The sequence below is a fragment of the Palaemon carinicauda genome, chromosome 6 (genome assembly GCF_036898095.1).
Source record: "Palaemon carinicauda isolate YSFRI2023 chromosome 6, ASM3689809v2, whole genome shotgun sequence".
Taxonomy (NCBI): Eukaryota; Metazoa; Arthropoda; class Malacostraca; order Decapoda; family Palaemonidae; genus Palaemon; species Palaemon carinicauda.
The window spans coordinates 15876298-15900569 of record NC_090730.1 but is presented as its reverse complement, the minus strand read 5'-3'; the positions used below and the strand labels follow the sequence as shown (position 1 = coordinate 15900569).

At 35.8% G+C, this 24272-nt stretch overlaps 1 protein-coding gene across 1 annotated transcript in view; it reads right to left on the bottom strand.

Annotated features, from left to right (window-relative positions):
- Positions 1–13133, bottom strand: part of LOC137642445 (neurogenic locus Notch protein-like) — a 91762-nt gene extending 78629 nt beyond the window's left edge. The window contains 1 exon segment of the mRNA XM_068375002.1: positions 12925–13133. Coding sequence (XP_068231103.1) covers positions 12925–12982 — 58 coding nt within the window. The 5' untranslated portion in view covers positions 12983–13133.
- Between the last annotated feature and the right edge of the window lie 11139 nt (positions 13134–24272).

The window sequence follows — 24272 nt, the reverse complement described above, 5'->3', positions numbered from 1 at the left end:
TGTCTTTTCTATATTTAGCTTCAAATCATAGATTTGTGCCTGTTCGGTACACTCACGGGAAGAAATGGCCTTAATATCGTGTAAGACGACAAAAGACATCCAGTTATAATAATAATAATAATAATAATAATAATAATAATAACGCATGAAAGACTTACAGGAACATAAGTATCTGCTATGCGTGAACTCCTTAATATTTCATTGCGATTTCATATATTTTCTTTCTTTAATTTGAATAATTTTGATAATAATTTTAATTACCTAAAAGCGATGATGATGATGATAAGGTCATCAGTTTTGAATAGGTACAGAATAAGGTCATCAACTTTGGATAGGTAGAGAATAAGGTCATCAGTTTTGGATAAGTAAAGAATAAGGTCATCAGTTTTGGATAGGTACGGAATAAGTTCATCAGTTTTAAGCAGGTAAATAATAAGGTCAAATAGAGAATACTTAGTCAAGGATTAAAGAATCTACAGAATGTGCACAACAATATTGGGAAGATACGTTTTCAAATATATAAACGGACTTGGACAACTAGATTCGTGTATATTTCAACAAATTATGTACGGTGAAATAAGTTTCGATGCTATAAATAATAACAGTGTTTGGATTTTTTATTGGCATACTAAGAAATCATTTCGCTATTATTACGACCCTCGATCCATATAACTTTCCTAATCAAAAAAAGTATTTTAATCGTAAGACTTATCTTTTATCTCTAAGCCCTGTAATTTCTCTCGCTACCTGCATTTCCTTATTTTACATAAGACAAATAACAAAGAAACCCAAATTAAACAAGAAAATGAATTAATACATAAACATTGACTTATCTCGGAGTCAATACAAGATTATCATGAATGAAGCATCATCTCCAGCTCCTCCTCCTACGCCTATTGACGCAGAGGGCCTCGGTTAATTTCGCCAGTCGTCTCTATAGAGCTTTTAAATCGTCATTTGTTGGTGCATAGCAAAGTATAATACTCATATTGCACTGCTTTGATTTCAACTTTGCAAGTGATTATTATTATCATTACTATTATCATTAAAAGCAGAGCTACAACGCTGGTTGGAAAACAAAGATGTTATAAGCCCAAGGGCTCCAACATGGAAAAATAGCCTAGTAAGGAAAGGAAATAAGGAAATAGATAAGCTACAAGTAATAAACAATCAAAATGAAATATTTTAAGAACAGTAACAACATTAAATTAGATCTACCATTTACAGCCATCCATTCCATTAATGCCTTTTCTGCTCTTATATATTTCTATAAAACGTTCGTCGTAATAATTCCAAAGCAAAGCATTGCATCAAGGAGACCTGCTAATGTCCTTTACATAAAATGTACTCCGTAAAGCATCGTAATATGTGAGCGAAGTGACGCGGCTCTTTTAGGGTTATAAACAACGATAACATCCCCAAGATATTGAGGAGTTGTTGACTTTCCGAAGGTACTGATAATGGCACATGCCGCTGCTGCTCCGATCTGGATTTCCTTATCTAATCTTTGATGCTGGTGACACATGGCACGAGCGAGCTTGCGCGTGCATCGCTCTCTCTCTCTATCTCTGTAAAGAGCCCATAGATCTATTTGCAAGATTCTACCTCTGTTAACAGCTTCGGATGAGAGAGAGAGAGAGAGAGAGAGAGAGAGAGAGAGAGAGAGAGAATATTGTAAGGATTTTGGATGTCTCAAATACTTTTAGTCCAGTGATTCAGTTTAAATGTTTAGAGAGTTTTTATGATCTTGACTACTTTATTCTTGAATCTGTTTGCTAACAGCTTCGTTCGGATGAGAGAGAGAGAGAGAGAGAGAGAGAGAGAGATTCTGGATGTCTCATACTTTTAGCCCAGCGATTTAGTTTAAACGTTTATAGAGTTTTTATGATCTTGTCTACTTCATTCTTGAATTAGTTGAACGCGTTACTGTTCACTACATCTTCAGGAAGTCTATTCTATATATTTTCTATTTAGTATGTAATGAAATTACCACAGAGAGAGAGAGAGAGAGAGAGAGAGAGAGAGAGAGAGAGAGAGAGAGAGAGAATCATAAAATTCCCCTACAATATAATTTCTAAGAAACCATCAACAATACTACATGTGCTTTCTGCATAGTCTCAAACCGAGACAGTGGATGTCGAGACGGTATATAAAATCGACCGTCTACCGCACGTGCAAATGATCCTCAAAGACAGGACCGGGGCATCACCACGTGTTGAGGAAGAGGTCCTTTAAAAGGGTCCCTTACCAAACTTTTCTTCCCCCTTCCCCCCCATTTTCCACCGCATCTTCTAACGGTCGGATTGTCCAGTAAAAGGAAGACGAAGAAGAAGAGGGGAGGAAGAAAAGACCAGCTGTGTAGATTTTAAACTGTGATTTAAAGGGGGAAAGTTATAAAAGAAACAGTAAAAGGTACTTTTATAAATGGCCGATCGTGTGATTAAACGATATTGGCGTTTATACAGATCAGCTTTGAGACCATTCTTAAACTTGAAAGGAGTACCAGAATCTCAAAATTCAACTAGTGCGCTTTATTTGATGTATTTCAATGTGTGATATGAACTAGTAAAACATCAACTAAACACTTTAATTTTATTAGTTGACTAAAGTTCATTTTGCGAAGTCAATCTAGCTTTCATATCAAGATATAAACCTATTCTTGAATAGCATACCAAGGACAAAATACTCCGATGTGTACAAAAACAGTCGGGAAACCTTATCAGTACTGTAGGTAAGGTTCTTGGTTGTCCCAATTGTAGATGAAAAGTAAATGAGCCCTCTCTCTCTCTCTCTCTCTCTCTCTCTCTCTCTCTCTCTCTATCAGCACTCATAATCTTTGCCCACACTGTTTATATCTCCTCCTTTCTTCTGACTTGCCTCTTTTGGATGCTTTTTGAGATCCTCAGAGTAGGCTGATAAGAAACTTGATTAGATTATTAATCTGATATACATTTACCTGGTCAGTGACAAGGAATCTTATATAGCATTGCATTCACAAAGAAAACAAAGTTAGGAAATAATAATCATTATATCATCTGTAAACACATACGAAATTAACATGTATTAAAAAAAATACAAGACGAAACATTTGACAGTAAATTTTTGGGCATCAGCCACCCGAGGAGATACTACCACTAGAGGGTTAGGGTCCACCGCCTTGCCCGACAGTACTACACTGGATCCTCTCTGGTTACGGTTCATTTTCCCTTTGCCTACACATACACCGAATAGTCTGGCCTATTCTTTACATATTCTCCTCTGTCCTCATACACATGACAACAAAGGTTACCAAAAAATTCTTCTTCACCCAAGGGGTTAACTACTGCACTGTAATTTTTCAGTGGCTACTTTCCACTTGGTAAAGAAATATTTTATTTTTCTTTGTCTCATTTCCTCACTGAGCTATTTTCCCTGTTGGAGGCCCTGGCTTTGCAGCATCCTGCTTTTCCAACTAGGGTTGTAGCTTAGCAAGTAATAAATAATAATAATTACTTCCGTTGAAACAATTTACAAACTCCTCAACCAATTTTCTCGGGATCATCTCACACGTGCAAATGATTAGACGAATGCGTAAGCCTAAAAACATATCAGTTTAAATGGTAGTAAATTGAAGAAATCGCACTGAACGAGCTACCCCATCACATCAAGCACGAGGCGCCCCCAACCCCCTACCACCAGCTGCTCAGAATAGCGAGTGAAAAATCTGTGACATAATATTCGTGTGACAACGAAAACCCCATTGGTTTAAGCAGCTGTCATTTGGCGTCTGGTGCAATTCAGTTATCTAAACGCTCATCTCGAGGTAGTATTCATTAAGATCGCGTAAATAATACGCCAGAAAAAGGACGTTTAGTAACATTTGGTAACTGAAGCTAACTGTGTATTCAATTTGTTGAGGAATTGAGTTTAACCTTCATGAAAAATCTTTATCAGATTTTCGTCAAAATGCCTAGCGATAACAGGAAGTTGGATAGGATGTTAAGAACAACATTTTATAAACAAATAAAAACAAAACTGTTATTGTCAACTCCAATATCACTAACACTTGCTCTCACGCAAATAATATAATGATACAAAATGACTAAAAACATTCAGAATCTTTTTTGCTAAAGAGCAAAAACAACAATAAAGCAAAAAAGCTCCTTATAAGACTCACAAGAATATGTTATCCAAGTAAAAAATACCAGAGAGGATAATAACAGCCAAGAATTACAGCGTAACATGAACAACTAGAGGAAATGCATGCTAGTGAACCGGAAGCCCGTTTTAAGCAATGTACCCAGATCGAATAACAAGACGGAGAAGGAAAGATGCAGCCGTATCTCTCTCTCTCTCTCTCTCTCTCTCTCTCTCTCTCTCTCTCTCTAAGTCGAGGAGATACGAGAAGGCATTGGTGTCTGTAGTGATTCTGATTCTGTCGAAAATCTTCAGAAGAAGTAAATAGGACTGATAACGCTGTTAAGAAATGAAGCGGTAAAAAACATGATATCTTGTGCTTTCTAACAAAGATAAACAAGGAGTTCTTACAATCTTGAGTGGTGGTAGTATTTTCTATTACTATTCCCAATCGAAACTGGGAGTATACGAAGATAGAGGTCATAAAGAATGCATAGAAAAAACGAAGTGATAAAGAAATTTTAAAAATTAACTCCTAAAAATTGGAGCTTATTCAAAAGGAAATGAGACTAGAAAATTATCGAAATTTAGATCCTAAAACTATGCATTTTATAGTTTCCTCAGAATTTTGTAGTAAAATAAAACTGTCAAATAAAACTATCCAATCAAAACATTGTACAACAATGGAAAAACCCATTCATTACCGAATTTATTCTAAACTCCCTCAACGAATTAAACACCCCAATTTTGCCCTATTACAAAGAAAATTACACAATTACCCAGTTTCGCCCACGAACATCTTTTCAGCGTTTGAGAGAGAGAGAGAGAGAGTTCTGAATTGATAATCCTTAGGTGGACGATCAGCATGCGTTTCGAACTACCAATTGCCCAGCAAACTCAATCCATAGATACTTGCTAAAAAAAAATAAAAGGATTAAATTGTTTGGAGCCATCCACTCTAAGGAAAGATGCGTAATAAATATATATATATATATATATATATATATATATATATATATATATATATATATATATATATATAGAAATAACCACACCAAACTACACAACTTAGTGTACTCTTTCTAACCCTTCCTTTCCTCGCCAGTGAAAGGTGATGATAAAAATCTAATAACGGTTACATATAACCCTGATAACGAGGGAGACAGATAATGCATGAGGTGGCCAGATTCGAAGGATAGCAACATTATCCCTCCTACAAACAATCAACTTGAAAAGTGCGATAAGAGAGTGACTGCAAGCACAGCTCTTAAGTAGCAAAAGCATATATTTGGGACTAACCTCATGGCACTGGATCATGGATGGTCATTTAATTACATTCCAGGAAGTTAAGGAGAACTTATTCTTTTGTAAAGAGTATGAGATGTAAGGCCATTGGATTCCCCAAGTGTTTAACTCCATCCGGGTATCTTAAAAGACTAGACGATGACTAACAGCAATTATCTTAAGTTAAATTCCTTCCATAGGACGTGTAAAATATTGAAGAAACATTTCATCAAATCTAGCAAAATGGCTGTTTCTAAAGTATATTAGTATTATCATTATTATTATCATTAGTAATACTAGCTATACTAAAACCCTAATGGAAAAGCAGGATGCTATAAACCTAATGGCTCCGACAGGGAAAACTATCCCAGTGAGGAAAGGAAATAAGAAAAATAAACTAGAAGAGAAGAATGTACAATTAAAATATTAAAACAGTAACATTGAAAAAGATCTTCCAATCATATCAAGTGAATTTTCTTCTATAGGAAGTGTAAAATATTGAAGAAACATTTCCAACACAACAGCCGTTTCGAAGCTATATGATTAGTTCCTGTCTTTTGAACATTATGAGAAGTGATTAGGTGACGATATTCAGTCCCCCGTGTTTCCGCTTATCTGTTCTGTCTGATGAAAAGCTCCATAAATCACTTCAAGCAACGGTCAACAGTCATCTGCTCTTCCTCGACGCACTAGCTCGCTATCACTAGCATGGAAATACTTTGATTTCCTTTCGCCACTCAATACCAGGTCATTTCAAATCACAAACTTTTATTGTTCTAACTATGCAAAATTTACTCAATGAACCAGATTTATCTCACATTACAAATGCTCAATTTCCTCAATGAACCAGATTTACCTCAAATTACAAACAATATACAGCAATCATAAACTTAAAGTTTGACCCAAATAAAATACAGCAATCACAAACTTTTTAAAGTTTGACCCATATGAAATACAGCAATCACAAACTTTCTAAAGTTTGATCCCCAAAAAATACAGCAATCACAAACTTTTTAAAGTTTGACCCTAAAAAATACAGCAATCACAAACTTTTAAATTTTGGCCCAAACAAAATACAGCAATCACAAACTTTTAAATTTTGGCCCAAACAAAATACAGCAATCACAAACTTTTAAAGTTTGACTCATACAAAATACAGAAACATCAATAACTCGAGAGCAATATCACAGCGCATTGCACAAACTATAAAATCAAAATAAATACCAACATTACTAACTTAACAACGAGTAAACCCGCTATAATGAATTCGGTATCTCAACTTTCTTAAGAATGGGTGGGACAACTTCGCCCTGACCCATTCTGTAGAATATGTAAAAACTGTAGTTTCATAGAGCATGGCCCTTGTAAGGGCGAATATTTCTTATTCCCACAAAAATGGAGACCAATAAAATATTTACTACAGAGAAAGCTGAATATGTTAGAAAAGAGCGAATAAGCCAAAAATAAAACTAGAATGTCAGACACATTGTTACACACGGATGTCTACAAAACAAAATATAATACCCATATATGAAAATCTAAAAATACTTAACCAACAAAAACCAAAAAAAAATACAGACAGTATTGCCACTAGAACTTTATTTTTATCGAGACATCTAAATAGCTATAGTTAGTTACAAGTCTCTGAATTTAGTAGAGAACGTGCATGTCCCTTGTTACTCAGTACCACATCTAGGGAGAATTCCGATAAAAGAACATACCTTGTCCCTACAACAATGCATAATAACCTATTCTAAACGAGCAAATATTCCTATGGAACAAGGCAACGAGGAGAGATCAAAATTCCATATGAGAAAAGGCAATGCCAATAGGTGTATATGCTTCTACAGGGTCCAAGCTTTTCTCACCAATTACTCAGATCTATTTCAAATCAAAAACCTTTCTTGTTCTAGCAATGCAAAATACACAAAATAAACCAGATTAATTATGAAATCACAAACTTCTACCGTAGATATGCAAAACGGAGGTGCTTTGATACGTAGTGTCACATCTCGACGGTCTCCTAGAAAACCGTCCATCTAGAGTCCTAGACGGTCTCGTAAAAAACCCGTTCATATCGACGGTCTCCTAAAAAAAAAAACATCCATATCGACGGTCTCCTTAAAAAAAAAAAAAAACGTCCATATAGACAATTTGCAAGAAAACCCTCCACCTCGACGGTCTCCTAAAAACCTTCAAGTAAATTCATATAAAATGACAGTAGTATTAGCAGCATAAAAGCAGCAACCTCAATGCATGAAAACACATTTGACATAATTTTAAAAGTGTTTATAAACTGCACATTAATCATTACACTTTTAGTTCAAAAGCCCAAGGGATTATTGCACAACCACAACAATCCAGAGTACGATTACAATCAACAACCGAATTGTAATACTACTGCGGTACATACAAAGGTTGAGAGAGAATCCAACCCATTCGGGACGTCGGTTTTTTAACAGGAGATCTTAAATCGCCCTGACCCTCTTCAGAAGGGAGCCACCTGCATTCAATAAGACACCTGATAACTGGATATTTCGGACGGGGGAGCTGAAAGCCACCAAGATCCTCTTTCCCCCCTTATTGTCAATCTCCTACATAAAAAAAAAGACCCTCGACGACTTCACTACACAATGATAATTACTGACTTCCTTCGATCTCGTCCTGGGAATGGCCATCGAACTGGAGATAATCCAAGCCGTTCAAGTTCATCTTTCTCGACAGCGCAAAGACATCCCTACCGCGTTTGAAATACTTGAAGATGCTAGTTTAAGAGAGGAATTAAAATATAGCATTTCGCTGTATAAGATTCCTAGGTTCATTTGATACATGAGACAGTATCCGAAAGCCCTAGGAGTTGGAAATGAGTTTGGTGGAGGACCATGTTTTCGACTGAAATAGAAGATGACGCATCAAGGCAGCCGACCCCTTAATTAAAAGCTAGCGTTGAATATGAAAAAAAAGTATCGGAAACAAACCTGAACAGAGAGAAAATTCCAAGTACATTATCTTAATAATAGGAAAATTTGTACAAGATTGAAACTCACAGATTACGCAAAATGGAATTTACCCATCTACGGATTCCCATCCACCAACCTTTCGCGTTGCCGTGAAACGGATCCTATACGCGTAACGTTACGCAAGTTTTTAAAAGGACCGGAAACGGCGTAAGAAGACAAGAATGCGCCTGCTCTTGTTCAATCGAAGGAACAATTCCAGCCAAGAGGCGTATGCGGGAGCGTGGGTAGGACTATTCAATTCTAGGGGAGGGGAAAAGGGGTATATATCATGGGGTGGGGCACTTTGATTTACGGGGCATGACAGCGGAAGGGCCAAGCCTATAACGCATATTTAGAAAGTATGAAATACAGAGAAAACTGAAGAAATGGAGTTTTGATCTGATGCCGATAAATTCATCATCCGCAAATATATCTTTTCTTCGAAATAATCAAAGCAATTTTAACGGATCTTGCTCATTTGGACTCAATTTAACCAATTCTTTTCTTTACAAGTCTCATTACCTTTTACGTTTAAACTTTACTGTCATTTCATTCACAAGACGAAATTCCAACTATACAAGTGCTTTTCATCCTGATAAAAAAAAGCAATAATTTATACACCAAACCAATACTTTACTTACTTCAAGGATTACTTTTCTGATCCTATACAACAGAGGAAACCTTAACTCTCTACAGGACCTCCACAGTCATTTTTCGTATGTATTCCAATGCATTCGGCATTTCACACCGCATAAGGCTCGTTTATTGTCAAATCCACATTATCGAAGCAATGAGAATATTTTCATATGGAATGTTTAAGTGTTGTTAATTGCTTATTATTTCTCATCTCATCATTGATTTCCTTATTTCCTTTCCTCACTAGGCTATTTTTTCCGTTTGAGACCTTGGACTTAGAGCATCTTGCTTTTCCAACTAGGGTTGTAGCTTAGTAAGTAATAATAATAATAATAACAATAATAATAATAATTTCTAAAATAAACTCATCCATCAATTTACCCCATGTATGCACGTGGCCATCTGTACATCGAGTGATATCATGCTTTCGTACCTGACGTTTGAAATGTAAACACAGAATTAATCCCGTCATAAGCCACAACACCGTCTATCCTGTCTTCCAGAACAAAGGAAATGACTGTCTAATATTAAAAAAAAATGCCAAACTTGACAGCGATAAGCATTATCAGTAGCCAGGGATTACAGTTAATCGGAGTCCATGACGAGATTTAATGAAGTAGGTATTTAAAGGTTTAAAGGCTACTCGTGAATGGCAGGGGCAAGGGACAGTGACATTGCCCTATCGAGTACGACAATGCCTTAAAGACTGACCAGAGATACATTATGATCAGCGGCCAAGCCCGCCTCCCCACCCAAGCTACGACCAAGGAGGGCCAGGCAATGGCTGCTGATTACTCGGATAAAGGAAGATGTGATTTTCAAGACGAAAATAAACAGTAACTAAGAGAATAAAAAAAAGGGCTTGCTTCAATCATCAAATGCAAGATGAATGAATAAACGTTAACCTTGTGGAACTTGATAATATGAATGTGAACCAGTCGATATGAAACTCACAGGTATAAAACACTGTTCACTGCGTTCATATCCATGACCTCTGTCCGAGATGATGGGGACGGCGTCAATATAGTAATAATAATAATAATAATAATAATAATAATAATAATAATAATAATAACGAAGAGACGCCTAAATGGGCGCGTTCTTTTACATAACTTTCCTCAAGTTTATAGTTCTTTTACTTAACTTTTAACAGGAATGAAATGATAAGAAAAAATTAGACGAAGCTATATTTTAAAATAGCATTTAGACGAGACTCAACTGATTTATTTCGGACAATATGGGTTTTATAAAGACAAAACCTTCCACGATTATAATCTAATTAGATTTCTGCTTCTCGTATTTTAGGATGATTAGTGCCGCTATTATTATCGACATTATCGCAAGACAAGTTGCAATCAGAGATGAAAGAGGAGAATTATACAGCCATAAGAAGCTAATCAGCTCAGTTTGGGAAAAGACACAAAAATTAATAAACTATAACAGATGAAAAAATGAGACTAGTATATATAACCAGGTAAATTAAACAAATGACATGAAAAAAAACACTTTCGACAAACTTCCTTCTTTCAAGATGCATAATGACATTTCCTTTAATTTAATACTATTCGTCATTCTTTGTTTTTCATTACATCGAGTACCCTACAGTCAGAATTTAAATGTAGTGCACACACACACACACACACACACACATATATATATATATATATATATACATACATATTGTGTATAAGCTCTTTCACATGCTTATTTCAATAGAAAAAAAATTGCATCTAAAATTTAATTACAATAAAAGAGGACATGTATACGAAAATTTATACAATATACATATATATACACAAACATATTCTGCTACTGGCATGATAAAAAGCTTTGAAAATAACATTGATTCAGTAAACTAATGGGACTTTAAAGGTAACAGATTATTAAATTGGCAGGGATACCAAAATTATTTAATATAAAAATTATCCTAATCACGGAATGGACGAGTTTAAAAATCCTACCAAAATTACAAAATTAAAAAAATAGTTAAGTTTTATAATGAACTTTACATAAACTCACAGAAGATAACTTAATTGTTAATTAAAATACAACTTAATATTTTCCTCATAAAAATATTTTAATAAAAATATTTAAAACCATTTTAAGGAAATTGTATGAAATCCTAATGACCACCCAAAGTATCTTTAAAAGGTATCAGATTTCACGCACTTCCGCTAAAAAGTTCGTTACGAAAAGAGCGTATATAGGAGAGGGTTACGGCAAGGAACAGATGGGTCCTGGTTTCCTCTGCTACGCCGGAAGCTGCTGGCATCCAGTTCCCTAGGTAATAGTGCTTACGGGTTGCGTACTCTAGCAAAACAGACGCATAGACACAGTGAACAATTAATAGCGAAACTGTACGAACATTGCAATGCACATTCAACCTCTGCCCCTGCAGACACGTTCGGCAGAATGTACAATTTATTGGGAGTTTTAAATTTCAAACAGATTGGCGCGGGCCACGTGTTGTAGAGGCGCGTGCAAGCATTCCCACATTATTCATTGACGTCCAGCTCGTACGTATTCCTGGAAACCTTTACGCAATTGTTGAATTGATACAAATTTAAACTATAGCGTATAAAACGCACCTGAAGGTGGTAATACAAAGTTAAAATAATTAATTCACAGACTACACGAAACGAGAAAGGCGAACATAAGCAACTTCGCTGTATAGCAGCTGTCCCAATGGATCGACGCAGGGCTACCAATATATTGCTCTGAATCCTCTGGTCCATATCTACCCAGTGGAATCAAAGATGTGCAAAGAAACTTCATAGCGAAATTAATCAACACTTATATCAATATACAATATAAATGAAATTTCATAAATTGCCTTTATTGAATAATTAGCCTTCCATGGGAAAATTAGAATCGGTGGGGTTGGTACGCCCGGTAACCATATGGTAAGGTAGCATCACGTCCCGGGAAAATTCAAACCTCTACTACTAAATCATCGGCGTATTTCAATACTACCTTGTTTTCGGTTTGAGAATACCTAAATGTAAGCATAAATACAATATAGAAAACCAAATCAGTAAAATAACAGGCAATATAATCATGAAATGAAGGATGGGAGAATGAGTAAGGCGCGCGGGACTCTCAACAAAGAGCCCAGAGCAGCCGCAGGCGATCCTGAAGGAATGCCGCTCTCTCGGTCTCTCGCAGGATCCACAGCTAGGACCTACTACACCCCCCACCCCCACCAGCCTTTCTCATACACACACGAACTGGGCATACACACATTGTTGGCATTTAAACGCCTGTTACCACGATGTCACCGTAAGGCGTTTCTGATTGGCTAACGATAAACTCAAGCACAAAGTTCAAACATAAAATCGATCGAATTAGTCTTTAAATAACCATAGGATGTAACATGAACCTGGTCAACATAAAGCCCTTGCAAGTCTGACAAAGATTGCTGATATGCTGAAGACTCCGTGGCCATAATACAAGATAAATGATAATGGGGGTATAAGATAAGATTATATTCTTATGATGCCAAAAGCAATGAGATGCTAGCTAAAATTGTCAACTTTTGTACACAAGATAATTTTATAAACCTCCACATCCGATTAGTTTTATACTGTTTATAGAAAATTACATCCTTAAACTATTAAGTCGTTATCCTAGCATAAAACCTACTGTATCCTATGTCTTTTCATTTGATTTTACCCGAAATCCACCACTGTTGTATCTAACTTGTAAACTTCCAGGTTAAAGACACAGCACAATATGACATACCAATGACCCAATGTAATAGCTTTTATCATAAATCAGTTGTAAACAACATGGCCATTAAAATACTAAACACTACCAAAATAATAAACACAACATGCAAACGAGACAACTTGTTGCAGACGCTGGAAGTTTAGCTACCAGGGGTACTTACCATGGGTATGGGCAACAAGGCATAACAATGCCCAAAATATGCCCGCTTGCACCTGCATTTTGCGGGAGATACGACTAATTTCAGCTAGAATACATTAGGATAAAACTCTCCACCACTACGCATAAGAGCGACAAAAGTTCCTCATTCCGTTTATTTTAACACACCGTTGTTCACTACGTCAATTCACAACTCACACTGGTAGATATGACCACTCGACCACTTGTCGACATTCTAGCCCCGCCTACTCTTGTATTCCTCCGCTGGGTAGCGGTACCGAAATTTATCATGTTACCTTTTTTTATGCAAAGTTATACTTGGTAATAATTTCAAATCAAAGTCATGATGATATAGATATGAATAGTAGTTAACTTCCAGCTGTGCGATGTAATGTCGAAAAATAATATGTAATATTTGTTAGAGATGCCAAGCGGTACTACTTGGTGTCAAGGGTTAAGAAGCTCCGCCCATTCATGAGAGTTGTCTAATCAGAGACCTTATTGGAAATGTGGAATGATGAGATGCCAAGTGAAAGAAGAACCTTTCTTTGAGTTTGTTTACCTTTGTCAGTTCAGTTACTTGACATAGGGAAAATGGGTATTGAATACCAATACCCTTCCTTGGGTTATTGAAATTTTATATGGAAGATGTTACGACAAATGTAAATAAGAAAGAAAAAAAGTTTGAATGATAATCAAATAAATTCATAATTCGTCTTAAAAAAATAATGAAGGAAAATGCCCCTTTTTCTTCGTTATTACTTTATTATTCCCTCAAGTGAAACATCTTCTTCCTTTTGTAAATTACCTCTACTCAATATAGCCTATTCTTTTCCATTAATATATTCCTTCACTCCTTCATTATTATTATTATTATTATTATTATTATTATTATTATTATTATTATTATTATTATTATTATTATTATTATTATTAGCCAAGCTACAATTATTCTTGTTGGCAAAGCAAGATACTATAACACACGGGCTCCAACAGAAAAAGAAGCCCAGTGCCGAGAGGATATAGAAAAATAAATCACATGATATGAGAAATAGTAGAAAAAAAATATGAAATATGTTAAGATCACTAATAATGTTAAAATAGATCAGTAATTAAGCAATACACACTGAAAGGGGGGGGGGTGGCTCATGTCAACCGGTTCAACAACATTTGCAACATGTTTGAACTTCCGAAGTTCCACCGATTCAACCACCAGGTTAGGAAGATCACTCCACAATTTGGTCACAGTCTATGGAGATCTGAATGCAAAAGATGGTCAGAATTATGAAAAAATCTTAGACAAAAAGTTTTTGTCCAGTAAATTGAGTAGAGTCAGCAACTGAAGACCAAACAGGAGTATATCTTCTCAGAATAGATTGATCACTGAAAATTTTGAGACTCTTCAATTGCATTTTTTTTTTTTTTTTTGGCAATTGAAGAAGGAACAGACAGGGCATGTTTTTTTTTTCTTTTAAATTAAAAAAAAATCAATAAAGAATCGCACGTAAAATCTTTAATGAGTTGTATATAATCAAAAAGACATTGCCAAAAGAAAGATCTGGAGGTTAAGGAGCCACCCTCTTTGACTTAGGCCTACTTACAATCATGCTTTGAGGTTTTTTTTGGTGGGTGTATTCTACTTCATAATTTGCATAATGCACTAATGTTAGCCAAATCTTTATCAAGACAGCAACTACCGATCTATATTCATCATCATCTCCTCCTACGCCTATTGCCGCAAAGGGTCTCGGTTAGATTTCGCCAGTCGTCTCTATCTTCAGCTTTTAAATCAGCAGTTCTCCATTCATCGCCTCCTACTTCACGCTTCATATTCCTCAGTTATGTTGGCCCGGGTCTTCCAACTCTTCTAGTGCCCAATGGAGCCCAGTTGAAAGTTTGGTGAACTAATCACTCTTGGGGAGTGCGAAGAGCATGTCCAAACCATTTACATCTACCCCTCACCATGATCTCATCCACATATGGCACTTGAGTTATCTCTCTTATAGTTTCATTTCTGATCCTGTCCTGCTATTCAACTCCCAATATTCTTCTGAGGGTTTCGTTCCCAAATCTACAAAATCTGTTGGAGATTGTTTCATTATCTATATTCTGGAGATAGAATTGATGCAAAGAAGGTAGTATTAACTGCATATGCAATAAGCTTGTTTTATAGGACAACCCTCATATTATTCATAGGTCGTAAATAAAGCAATGGGCTGAGGACATTACCCTAAGGAACACCGGAACTCACATTTATAGTCATTATGGCGTCCACCAAGAACTAATATTTGCAATCTATTACTTAAAATGTCAATTTTATTATTATTATTATTATTATTATTAGCTAACTACAACCCTAGTTGAAAAGGCAGGATGCTACACGCCCAAGGACTCCAACAAGGAAAAATAGCTCAGTGAGGAAAGAAAATAAATAAACTATACGAGAAGTAATGAATAAAGAATATAAAATATCTTAAGATCAGTTATAAATTAAAAATAAATCTGTCATATATAAACTATGAAGAGAGAATTAAGTCATTCTGTTCAATATAAAAATGTTTGCTGTAAGTTTAGATTTCTGAAGTTCCATCGATTCTACTGCCTGACTAGTCACAGCTGGAATAATTGTATTCCTTCTAAGTTGGAACATAAACTCACTTAGCTAAAGTTTAGTTAATTCAAGTGAAAATTGATCTAATACTTTTCCAAAGGGGGATAAGTCTCCCATTTCTCCAAATAAGACGTCTACAATCATCATTAAACCATGGTTTTATCAACACGCCAGAAGGGATAAGCCTATTAATTATGTTGACTAGATTTTCATTTAGGAGAACAATAGGCTCAACATGGTTGTGGTGGCCTAGTGGAAACGTCCTTGCCTGGCTATCGCCTGTCTGAAGTTCGAGTCCCGCTCAAGCCCGATAGTTTCATGTAGTGTCTGCATCACTGCGCAGCCTCACTATCCTAGTGAGCTAAGGATGGTAGTTTGGGGGAGCCTATAGGTCTATCTGCCGAGCCATCAGCAGCCATTGTCTGGCCTTCCCTCCCTTATCCTGGCTTGGGCGCTGGTCATATGTAATTTGGTCATTCTCTAGCTAGGGCATCGTCACTGTCCCTTACTTCAGCCATTCATGAGTGGCCTTTAAACCCCTTTATACAAGTACGACTAATCAAAACGCAAAAGATCACACAAAATGCCCATCCAATCTGTTTGACATTTAAATGTATCTTACAAGGATATGACACATCAGTGAATGGTTACCCAGTCTTAATTACTAGCGAAACCACGGCAAGATCAGACGTCCGAACTGAAGGACCAAGCTTGTCTGTCATAACACCAGGGGAATAGATGTATACTAGGTCCTAGCAATAACCAAATTATTGAGTAGCCTCTCTTACATTTTCCCACAGCCTGATCCAGAGGCAAAGTCAAAAGATCTAAAGCCACGGAAATTAGTAGGAATAAAAGAATTTAGCCACTCTCTATGGCGGGCATTGAAATCACTAGCATGCACAAAAGAGGCCTTTCTATCATCTTGTATCTTAGCCATAGCGGTAAGAATACAATCGAAGATTGAATCAACCCAGTCTGGATTCCAGTAGATGTAACACAAATAAAAGTTGTTATACCTTCAGAAAACTTTTATGACTGGAATCTCGTGACATCCATATTTGCATCAGGATTGATTAGAAGCAGGGTACTCTATCCTAATAAAGAACGCCATCGCTCCTTGCTCAAGGACAGTCATACCGTTTCAAAATTATCGGTCTCTTAAAACCTGTAAAAAGCACCTCAGATGAGTGCCTCTTTTGAATAAATAGTTTCCGAACATGATTGAATATCATAAGGCCTGGAGACAACTGTAAAGTCTAATATTTTCATCCATTCCACGAACATTGCAATACAATAGATAGACAACACTTTTGACACTTGCACAAGAGAATAAAAAATCCACGGCGGTTCTTCTGATCTAAGGCTCATCATATGAAAAAAGGAATATATAAAAAAAACTAATTCACATACCATTCACTAATGACTAGACTATTAAGAATGGACCAAGCTAAAATTGTCATCTGATTTGACAGCAGTGATGTACCCAAACTAAATTTTGTCTGCTTCTACTGTAATCAAATATACAACGTAAAATCTCTTGAACATTAGTTTGAGATATTAAGGAAACGTGTGCCATTGTAGCAACTTACCTTCTTCGTGAGTTCTAGTCTCGCAGGGAATCAGTTGTAGTCAATTGTTAATATTCACTTGTTTTTCCGAAGTCAGTATTTTCCAAGTAGAGCATAATCACACGCGCGCGCGCGCACGCTCACACACACAGACACACACACACACACACACACACACACACACACACACACATATATATATATATATATATATATATATATATATATATATGTGTGTGTGTGTGTGTGTATATAATATATATATATATATATGTATATTATATATATACATATATATATATATATATATGTGTGTGTGTGTGTGTGTGTGTATAATATATAGCCTACAGTATATATATATATATATATATATATATATATATATATATATATATATATATATATATATATATATACGTATGCGAGTATGTGAGTAAATTTGCCTTTAAATTATTTCTCTTACCAAAAGATGTCTATAAAATGTCATAATTAGCTGATTTCTGCACCTACACATTTCTTAAACAGCAGTAACCGTCCCCAAATAAACAGCTTATACTCACGGGCTAAGAAGAGAGAGAGAGAGAGAGAGAGAGAGAGAGAGAGAGAGAGAGAGAGAGAGAGAGAGAGAGAGAGAGAGAGAGGGGGGCGGTCTATCACACACAAATGTTCATATTTACCCTCATGCAAATATTAGTTATGTAAAGTCATCGGTAATTCTCAAATCATCTAAAATATATTGTTTAAATTGAACATGTAGGCCTACTACCAAAATATACCCCGGTGAGCTCCAAAGAGAATAACACTAATGGCAAGTGCTCAACTTATGCTGTCAAACAGCCTCTAAGCGAAAAAAGAGTGACCTCATGAAACTAGTTGAGAAATTCTAGATCTGGGAGGACTTCATTTGGTAAATAAACTAACAAAAAAAAAAAAAGATAGAGAATTATTCTCACCTTCCATATTAAGATAATAACTGTGATGTATATAAAAGGAAATCCCGTAAAGGTTACTGACGCACAGGTTTACGTAATCTTATTTCTCGTTGGCCTGGAAAAACTCGTGATTGTCATATATTTCGCGATTGACCTAATGTGTCAATGGTAAGAAGAAAACCAGTTTCGCGGATGTATGGGAGGAGGATTAGCTGAGAGAGAGAGAGAGAGAGAGAGAGAGAGAGAGAGAGAGAGAGAGAGAGAGAGAGAGTGTGTGTGTGTGTGTGTGTCTGTGTGCGTGTAGTAGTAGGGTGATCATGGCACCAACCACTCGTTGAGATACTACCGCGATAGAGTTGTTGGGTCCTTTGATTGGACACAGTACTACATTGGATCCCTCTCAGGTTACGGCCCATTTTCTCCCGGCCTATTCTTTAGACATTCGCTTCTTTCATCATACACCTGACAACAATGAGATAACCGAAAAATTCTTCTTCACTCAAAGGGTTAAGTCATTGTCATCATCATCATCATCATCGCCTCCAATGCCTACTGACACAAAGGGCCTCAGTTAGATTTAGTTAGTCTTCCCTATCTAGAGTCTTTAAAATCAATACCGCTCTATCATCATCTAATTCACGTTTCATAGTCCTCAGCCATGTAGGGAGAGGTCTTCCAACTATTCTAGTGCCTTCTTGTGACCATTTGAAAATGGGATGAACTAAACTCTCTTGGAGAGTGAGAAGAGCCTGCTCAAACAATATTCATCTATCCCTCACCATGTCTCATCTACATATGGCACTTGAGTAATCTCTCTTATGGTTTCATTTCTAGTCCTGTCTTGCCATTTAACTCCCAATATAAGAATATCTTCTGAGGGCTTTGTTCTCAAATCTATAAAATCCGTTGGATATTGTATCGTACCACGACTCATGTCCACTAAACTGATATATTGCCGGATTTTTATATATAATTTCAGGCGATTTGATTTCCAAATTTTATTTAACCTACCCAATGTTTGATTTGCTTTTTTTTTTTTTCAATCTTTTACCAAACTCCAAGAGGTAAAGCACTGCATGGTAATTGCTCAGTAGCTACTTTCCACTTGTTAGAGGCAGAAGAGACTCATCAGCTATGGAAAGCAGCTCTTCTAGGAGGAGGGCACTCCAAAATCAAACCATTGTTCTCTAGTCTTGGGTAGCGTCATAGCTTGTATAGCATGGGGTTTCATTATCTTGGGTTAGTGTTCTCTTTCTCTATGGTACACCCAAACAGACAAACACGCTATTCTATCTGTTTCCTTATTTCCTTTACTCACTGGGCTATTTTCCTTTTAGGAGCCCTTGGGCTTATAGTATCCTGCTTTTCCAACTAGGGTTATAAGTTAATTAATAATAATAATAATGATAATAATAATAAAGTGCAGTTGATAAGATTTTACCTAAATCCGCTAAATATGTATAGTATTGCAGTCAAGTGTTTATGAAAAATTACGTTCAAGTAGTCAAGTTAGGCTGTAAAGGAAGACCGGAAAGCTCCTCTACAAAATCAGTGCTATCTATAGACAACGCGCCCAACTAAAATTCTCTTGGAAACACCCTACGGACTTATCACAGCTATTTTGGGAATTTAATCCATTGACAGCAGTGAGTACAGCACTGTAGATGTTTTCTACAAAATATACACTTTTAAAATCATACATGTATTTATTATAATTCAGCAGTAGTGATAAACATAATTGGAGTAAATATGTAAACGAAAGACCAAGCTGATCAGCACCAGCTGTTGCCAACGCGCCCAACAAACAAGGAAAATTGCTCACGGAAATTCCTGCAACTTCTTCCCATTACCGTCTTTATGAAGTTAGTTATCTTAAGTTTAGCGTCTCAAGTTTTAAAATACGAAGACTTCATGTTCAAGCTTTACTTGAACGAATTAGAATTTTCATTGGGATGCCTAAATCAGCCTAAAGAAGATTCTTCAGACCTTGGTCTAAACCAATTTGAATAATTAAAAGTTAATAATGCTAGTTGAATATTAACATAAAGGAGTAGGCTATATGATAATATGACTTTACATCAGTTTGTTTGCATATTTCTTAGCAGGAATTACACAAAACATTACGAGAGGATTTTTGCGAAAATTTCACTGGCAACAAGTTAAAGATTTAGTGTAAGGAAAAGAACCTTTGCTAACGAGTTTAAGGCGTTTTCGTCAATAGATGCTATCTGAACAAAACGGAGTCGATTCCACTCATTAACGTTGCCAGAAAAAAATCTATCATTCACCATAAAAGGAGAACACGCTCATATGATGTGCACGACTCTATGAAAAAGTGCCTCCCATCGTTTCAGACCTAGGCCTTCTTTAGACAGTCCTTCGCCGTAATGAAGCAACTCCTGTTTTATCGCTGGGTCAAGTTCACTCGACTGATGCTGGAAACCAGTGATTCAATCTTTTATTTTCACATTTACGGATGGTAAAGGGATTATGTGACTGATATAAAGAATACATTTAATATAAACATACTCCATAACCTCTACGGATAACATACAGCACATAGAAAAGATGTAAAGCCTCGGCTGAATCATTCTTGAGAACGTAGACCTATACTGGCGGTCACCTTACCTTTCCTTTCAAACTGATAAATCATAGATAAAAATAAACGAAATCCTCAGAGGGTTAATAATTACGCTAATAATTCCAAAATATAAGATTTCAAGGATCTGTCATTAATATACCATCATTTCTCATACTTTCATCAAAAGCTTTACAAACATGTGCATTCCTCTACCAGCTTTTCTCACCCCGAAGAATGTATTTGTAAACATAATGGGACATAATGTTTATAAACGGATGATTTACAAAATTAATTGATTTTTTTCTTCTTCTTTGCATTCTCTTCGTAGAGTATTTGCTTGATTAATTAACAAAGATTATACCAGTGGAATAATTAAACTTAATGTAGGCCAATAAGAAATTTTTGCCGTAAATGTTTATGAAACCTTTCTATTACTTTACACTTACGCCTATGCCCGATTCTTCACTTTCATATTTATTATTGATTTCAATACAAATACACGAGAAACTTAATTCCCGTTATTAGGGCACTAGCCACCCGTTGAAATACTACCGCTAAAGAGTTATTGGGTCTTTTGACTGGCCAGACAGTGCTATTGCATCCTTCTCTCTGGTTACGGTTCATTTTCCCCTTGCCTACACATACACCGAATTGTCTGGCCTATTCTTTACATATTCTACTCTGACTTCATACACCTGACAACATTAAGATTACCAAACAATTCTTTGATCAAGGGGTTAATACTGCAGTGTAATTGTCCAGTGACCACTTTGTTCTTAGTAAGGGTAGAAGAGAGTCTTTAGCTATGGTAAGCAGCTCTTCTAGGAGGACACTCCAAAATCAAATCATTGTTCTCTAGTCTTGGGTAGTGCCATAGCCTCTGTACCATGGTCTTCCACTGTCTTGGGTTAGAGTTCTCTTGCTTGAGGTTACACTCGGGCACACTATTCTGTCTTATTTCTCTTCCACTTATTTAGTTAAAGTTGTTATAGTTTATATAGAAAATATATAGTTTAATGTTGTTACTTTTCTTGAAATATCTTATTTTTCCTGTTTCCTTTCCTCACTGGGCTATTTTCGCTGTTGGAGCCCCCGGGCTTATAGCATCCTTCTTTTCCAACTAGGGTTGTAGCTTAGCAAGTAATAATAATAATAATAATAATAATAATAATAATAATAATAATAATAATAATAATAATACCAGTTTTTATAGGAACTTGTAAAATCTTTGTATTGGCCTTGCTTTTACCTAACACGTCTCATCATCGCAAGCAAAAAATCATCTGTGCAGATATTTACTTTATTTACCAATCGCTCCTATTGTATATTAGATAGAATAGCTTTTAATCTCGACTCTTGTTTATGAAAATCCGGAGAAAAGGATATTTTTTTTTATTGCCTGACTTTATTTCAATCCCCTTTTTACCATCAAATCAGTTGTAGTCTAGATAAATAAACATAGCACGAGGCAAACTTACCAACGTGACTGTCTTAAAACTTTCCATTGGTTTTTAAACTGTATGGTGGCTTAGTTTTAACTGTGATTTGTTTTGCTTCCTAGCTATCCTTAGCTATGGAAATGTAACAATGAAAACGCACATTGTTACATGAAAATCTAAAGTAGAATAGATATCTGGGTTTATTTATTCCACAAATGAATAACGACAGAGAGAGAGAGAGAGAGAGAGAGAGAGAGAGAGAGAGAGAGAGAGAGAGAGCAATAAAACTGACCACCGAAAGTGACCGCCTCCGGATAAGGAGGCAGCAAGAAATAAGGTTAATGGAAAAGGAACAGGAAGAGAATAGAGAAATTCATGAAGGTCGAAACGCAAAAAAATAAATTAACATAAAATTATTAATGTAGATGTTATACACATGGATTAAAATTCATGTTGGAGAATGATTTATTTCATTATAGGTTGTTTCCACTGTGTTACTTTTCCTCGCTGTTTATACATTCAGGTTAGTTCCAAGCCCGGATAAGAGGAGGGGGAAGTTTAGTGGTGTTACCAGAATTCGCAAAAAAAAACAAAAAAAGGATTGTGCAGACGTTAATGGGTCACGATGAGGCCTTATAGCCAATAGAGTAAATAGAGGAATGTTGAATGAACAATTTACTAGAAACAAAACTAAAGTTTCTGCTCTTAAAACTTTGTATGATCTTGTTTTATTGTTTCGAATGAGTGTTGCCGCTATCTATAGTTCAGGAAAGGTAAGAAAAAGAGAAAGATGAAGGAATAGAAATCGGATAAAAATTTCAGTAGCTTTTATGTCTATTTTCCTCATCGCAATCGATAAAGTTATGCTGTGTTTAAGGACAATCATTCAAAGAAATTTATTTACTTGACATTTTTTTTTATCATAAAACATAAAGTAAAATACATCAGATGTTTAGTGAAGGACGTGATTTCTTCATATTATTTGAAAGCAGCGGTAGCAACAATTGATCTATGCACTTTTATTGTTATTAATATTTTGCTTGAGACAGCACTTAATTTCTATCGTACCCGATACTTTTAGTTAAAGTTCCATAATTGCGTAGACGAATTATGCAAAATTGCCAAGATATAGGTTAGATTCCCTTGAGCTTCCTTTTAAAACCCTTGGAACTTTTATTTACGTTGAGCAAGTATAATTGAGCTTTGTGGAACTTAATGATTATACATACTATTGACATTTCATCTATAACATTGCTGAATTTGATTTCATAAAATATTGTAATCTATTTACTAAAGGTTACATGCATAATGTCAAACAAATATAAATCAAAGACATTTCATGGGACTATTGACTAACCTTGTGTTTATTTTTCTCTTCTGGACACCAAAATCACGAGACAAACCATAAAAATAAAATAATAACTTAATTTGGGAATAACTGTAGTAATGTAGTCGTTCATATCTCAACAAGGATATTTGACCATTAAATTTTACATTACTATCGGAGGAGTAGGCCTATGCTTAGATATGGAATGTCTAATATTGTAAGAGTGGTGTGCTCAAGGGTTTCATACACAATCCAGGTATCATAAGAAATTATATCTTTTTTTTTTCTTTTTTTTTACTCAAGACACCTCTTAAGGGAAAGGGTTCAATGCTGATGTACCCTCTCTCTCTCTCTCTCTCTCTCTCTCTCTCTCTCTCTCTCTCTCTCTCTCTCTCTCTCTCTCACGTAATAGAAGATGAATGGAGAAGTATTGAATTAAAAATTTAAGAGAGAGCTTTGCGATAGGCGTAGGATGACACACACACACACACACACACACACACACACTTATATATATATATATATATATATATATATATATATATATATATATATATATATATATATATATATATGTGTGTGTGTGTGTGTGTGTGTGTGTGTGTGCGTGCGTGTGTGTGCGTACAAGCAATCAATATACGTGTGTGTTTGTTTATACTTGAATGTATTTAAATATTCGCCATGGTTTACCAATTACCGGCTTGCCTTTGGTTGCGAAAAACAACTTGGGCTGTTGCCAACGATACCAATCCTGGTGTCCTTGCTCAATGAAAAAAATACATTTCTTTTGAGCTGATTATTAAACCATATATATACTATCTGTTTAGTCGACACTTACAGGTCGCAACTACCATGGAGATGGATGTAGGGATTGTAACCTCATCCCAAGAG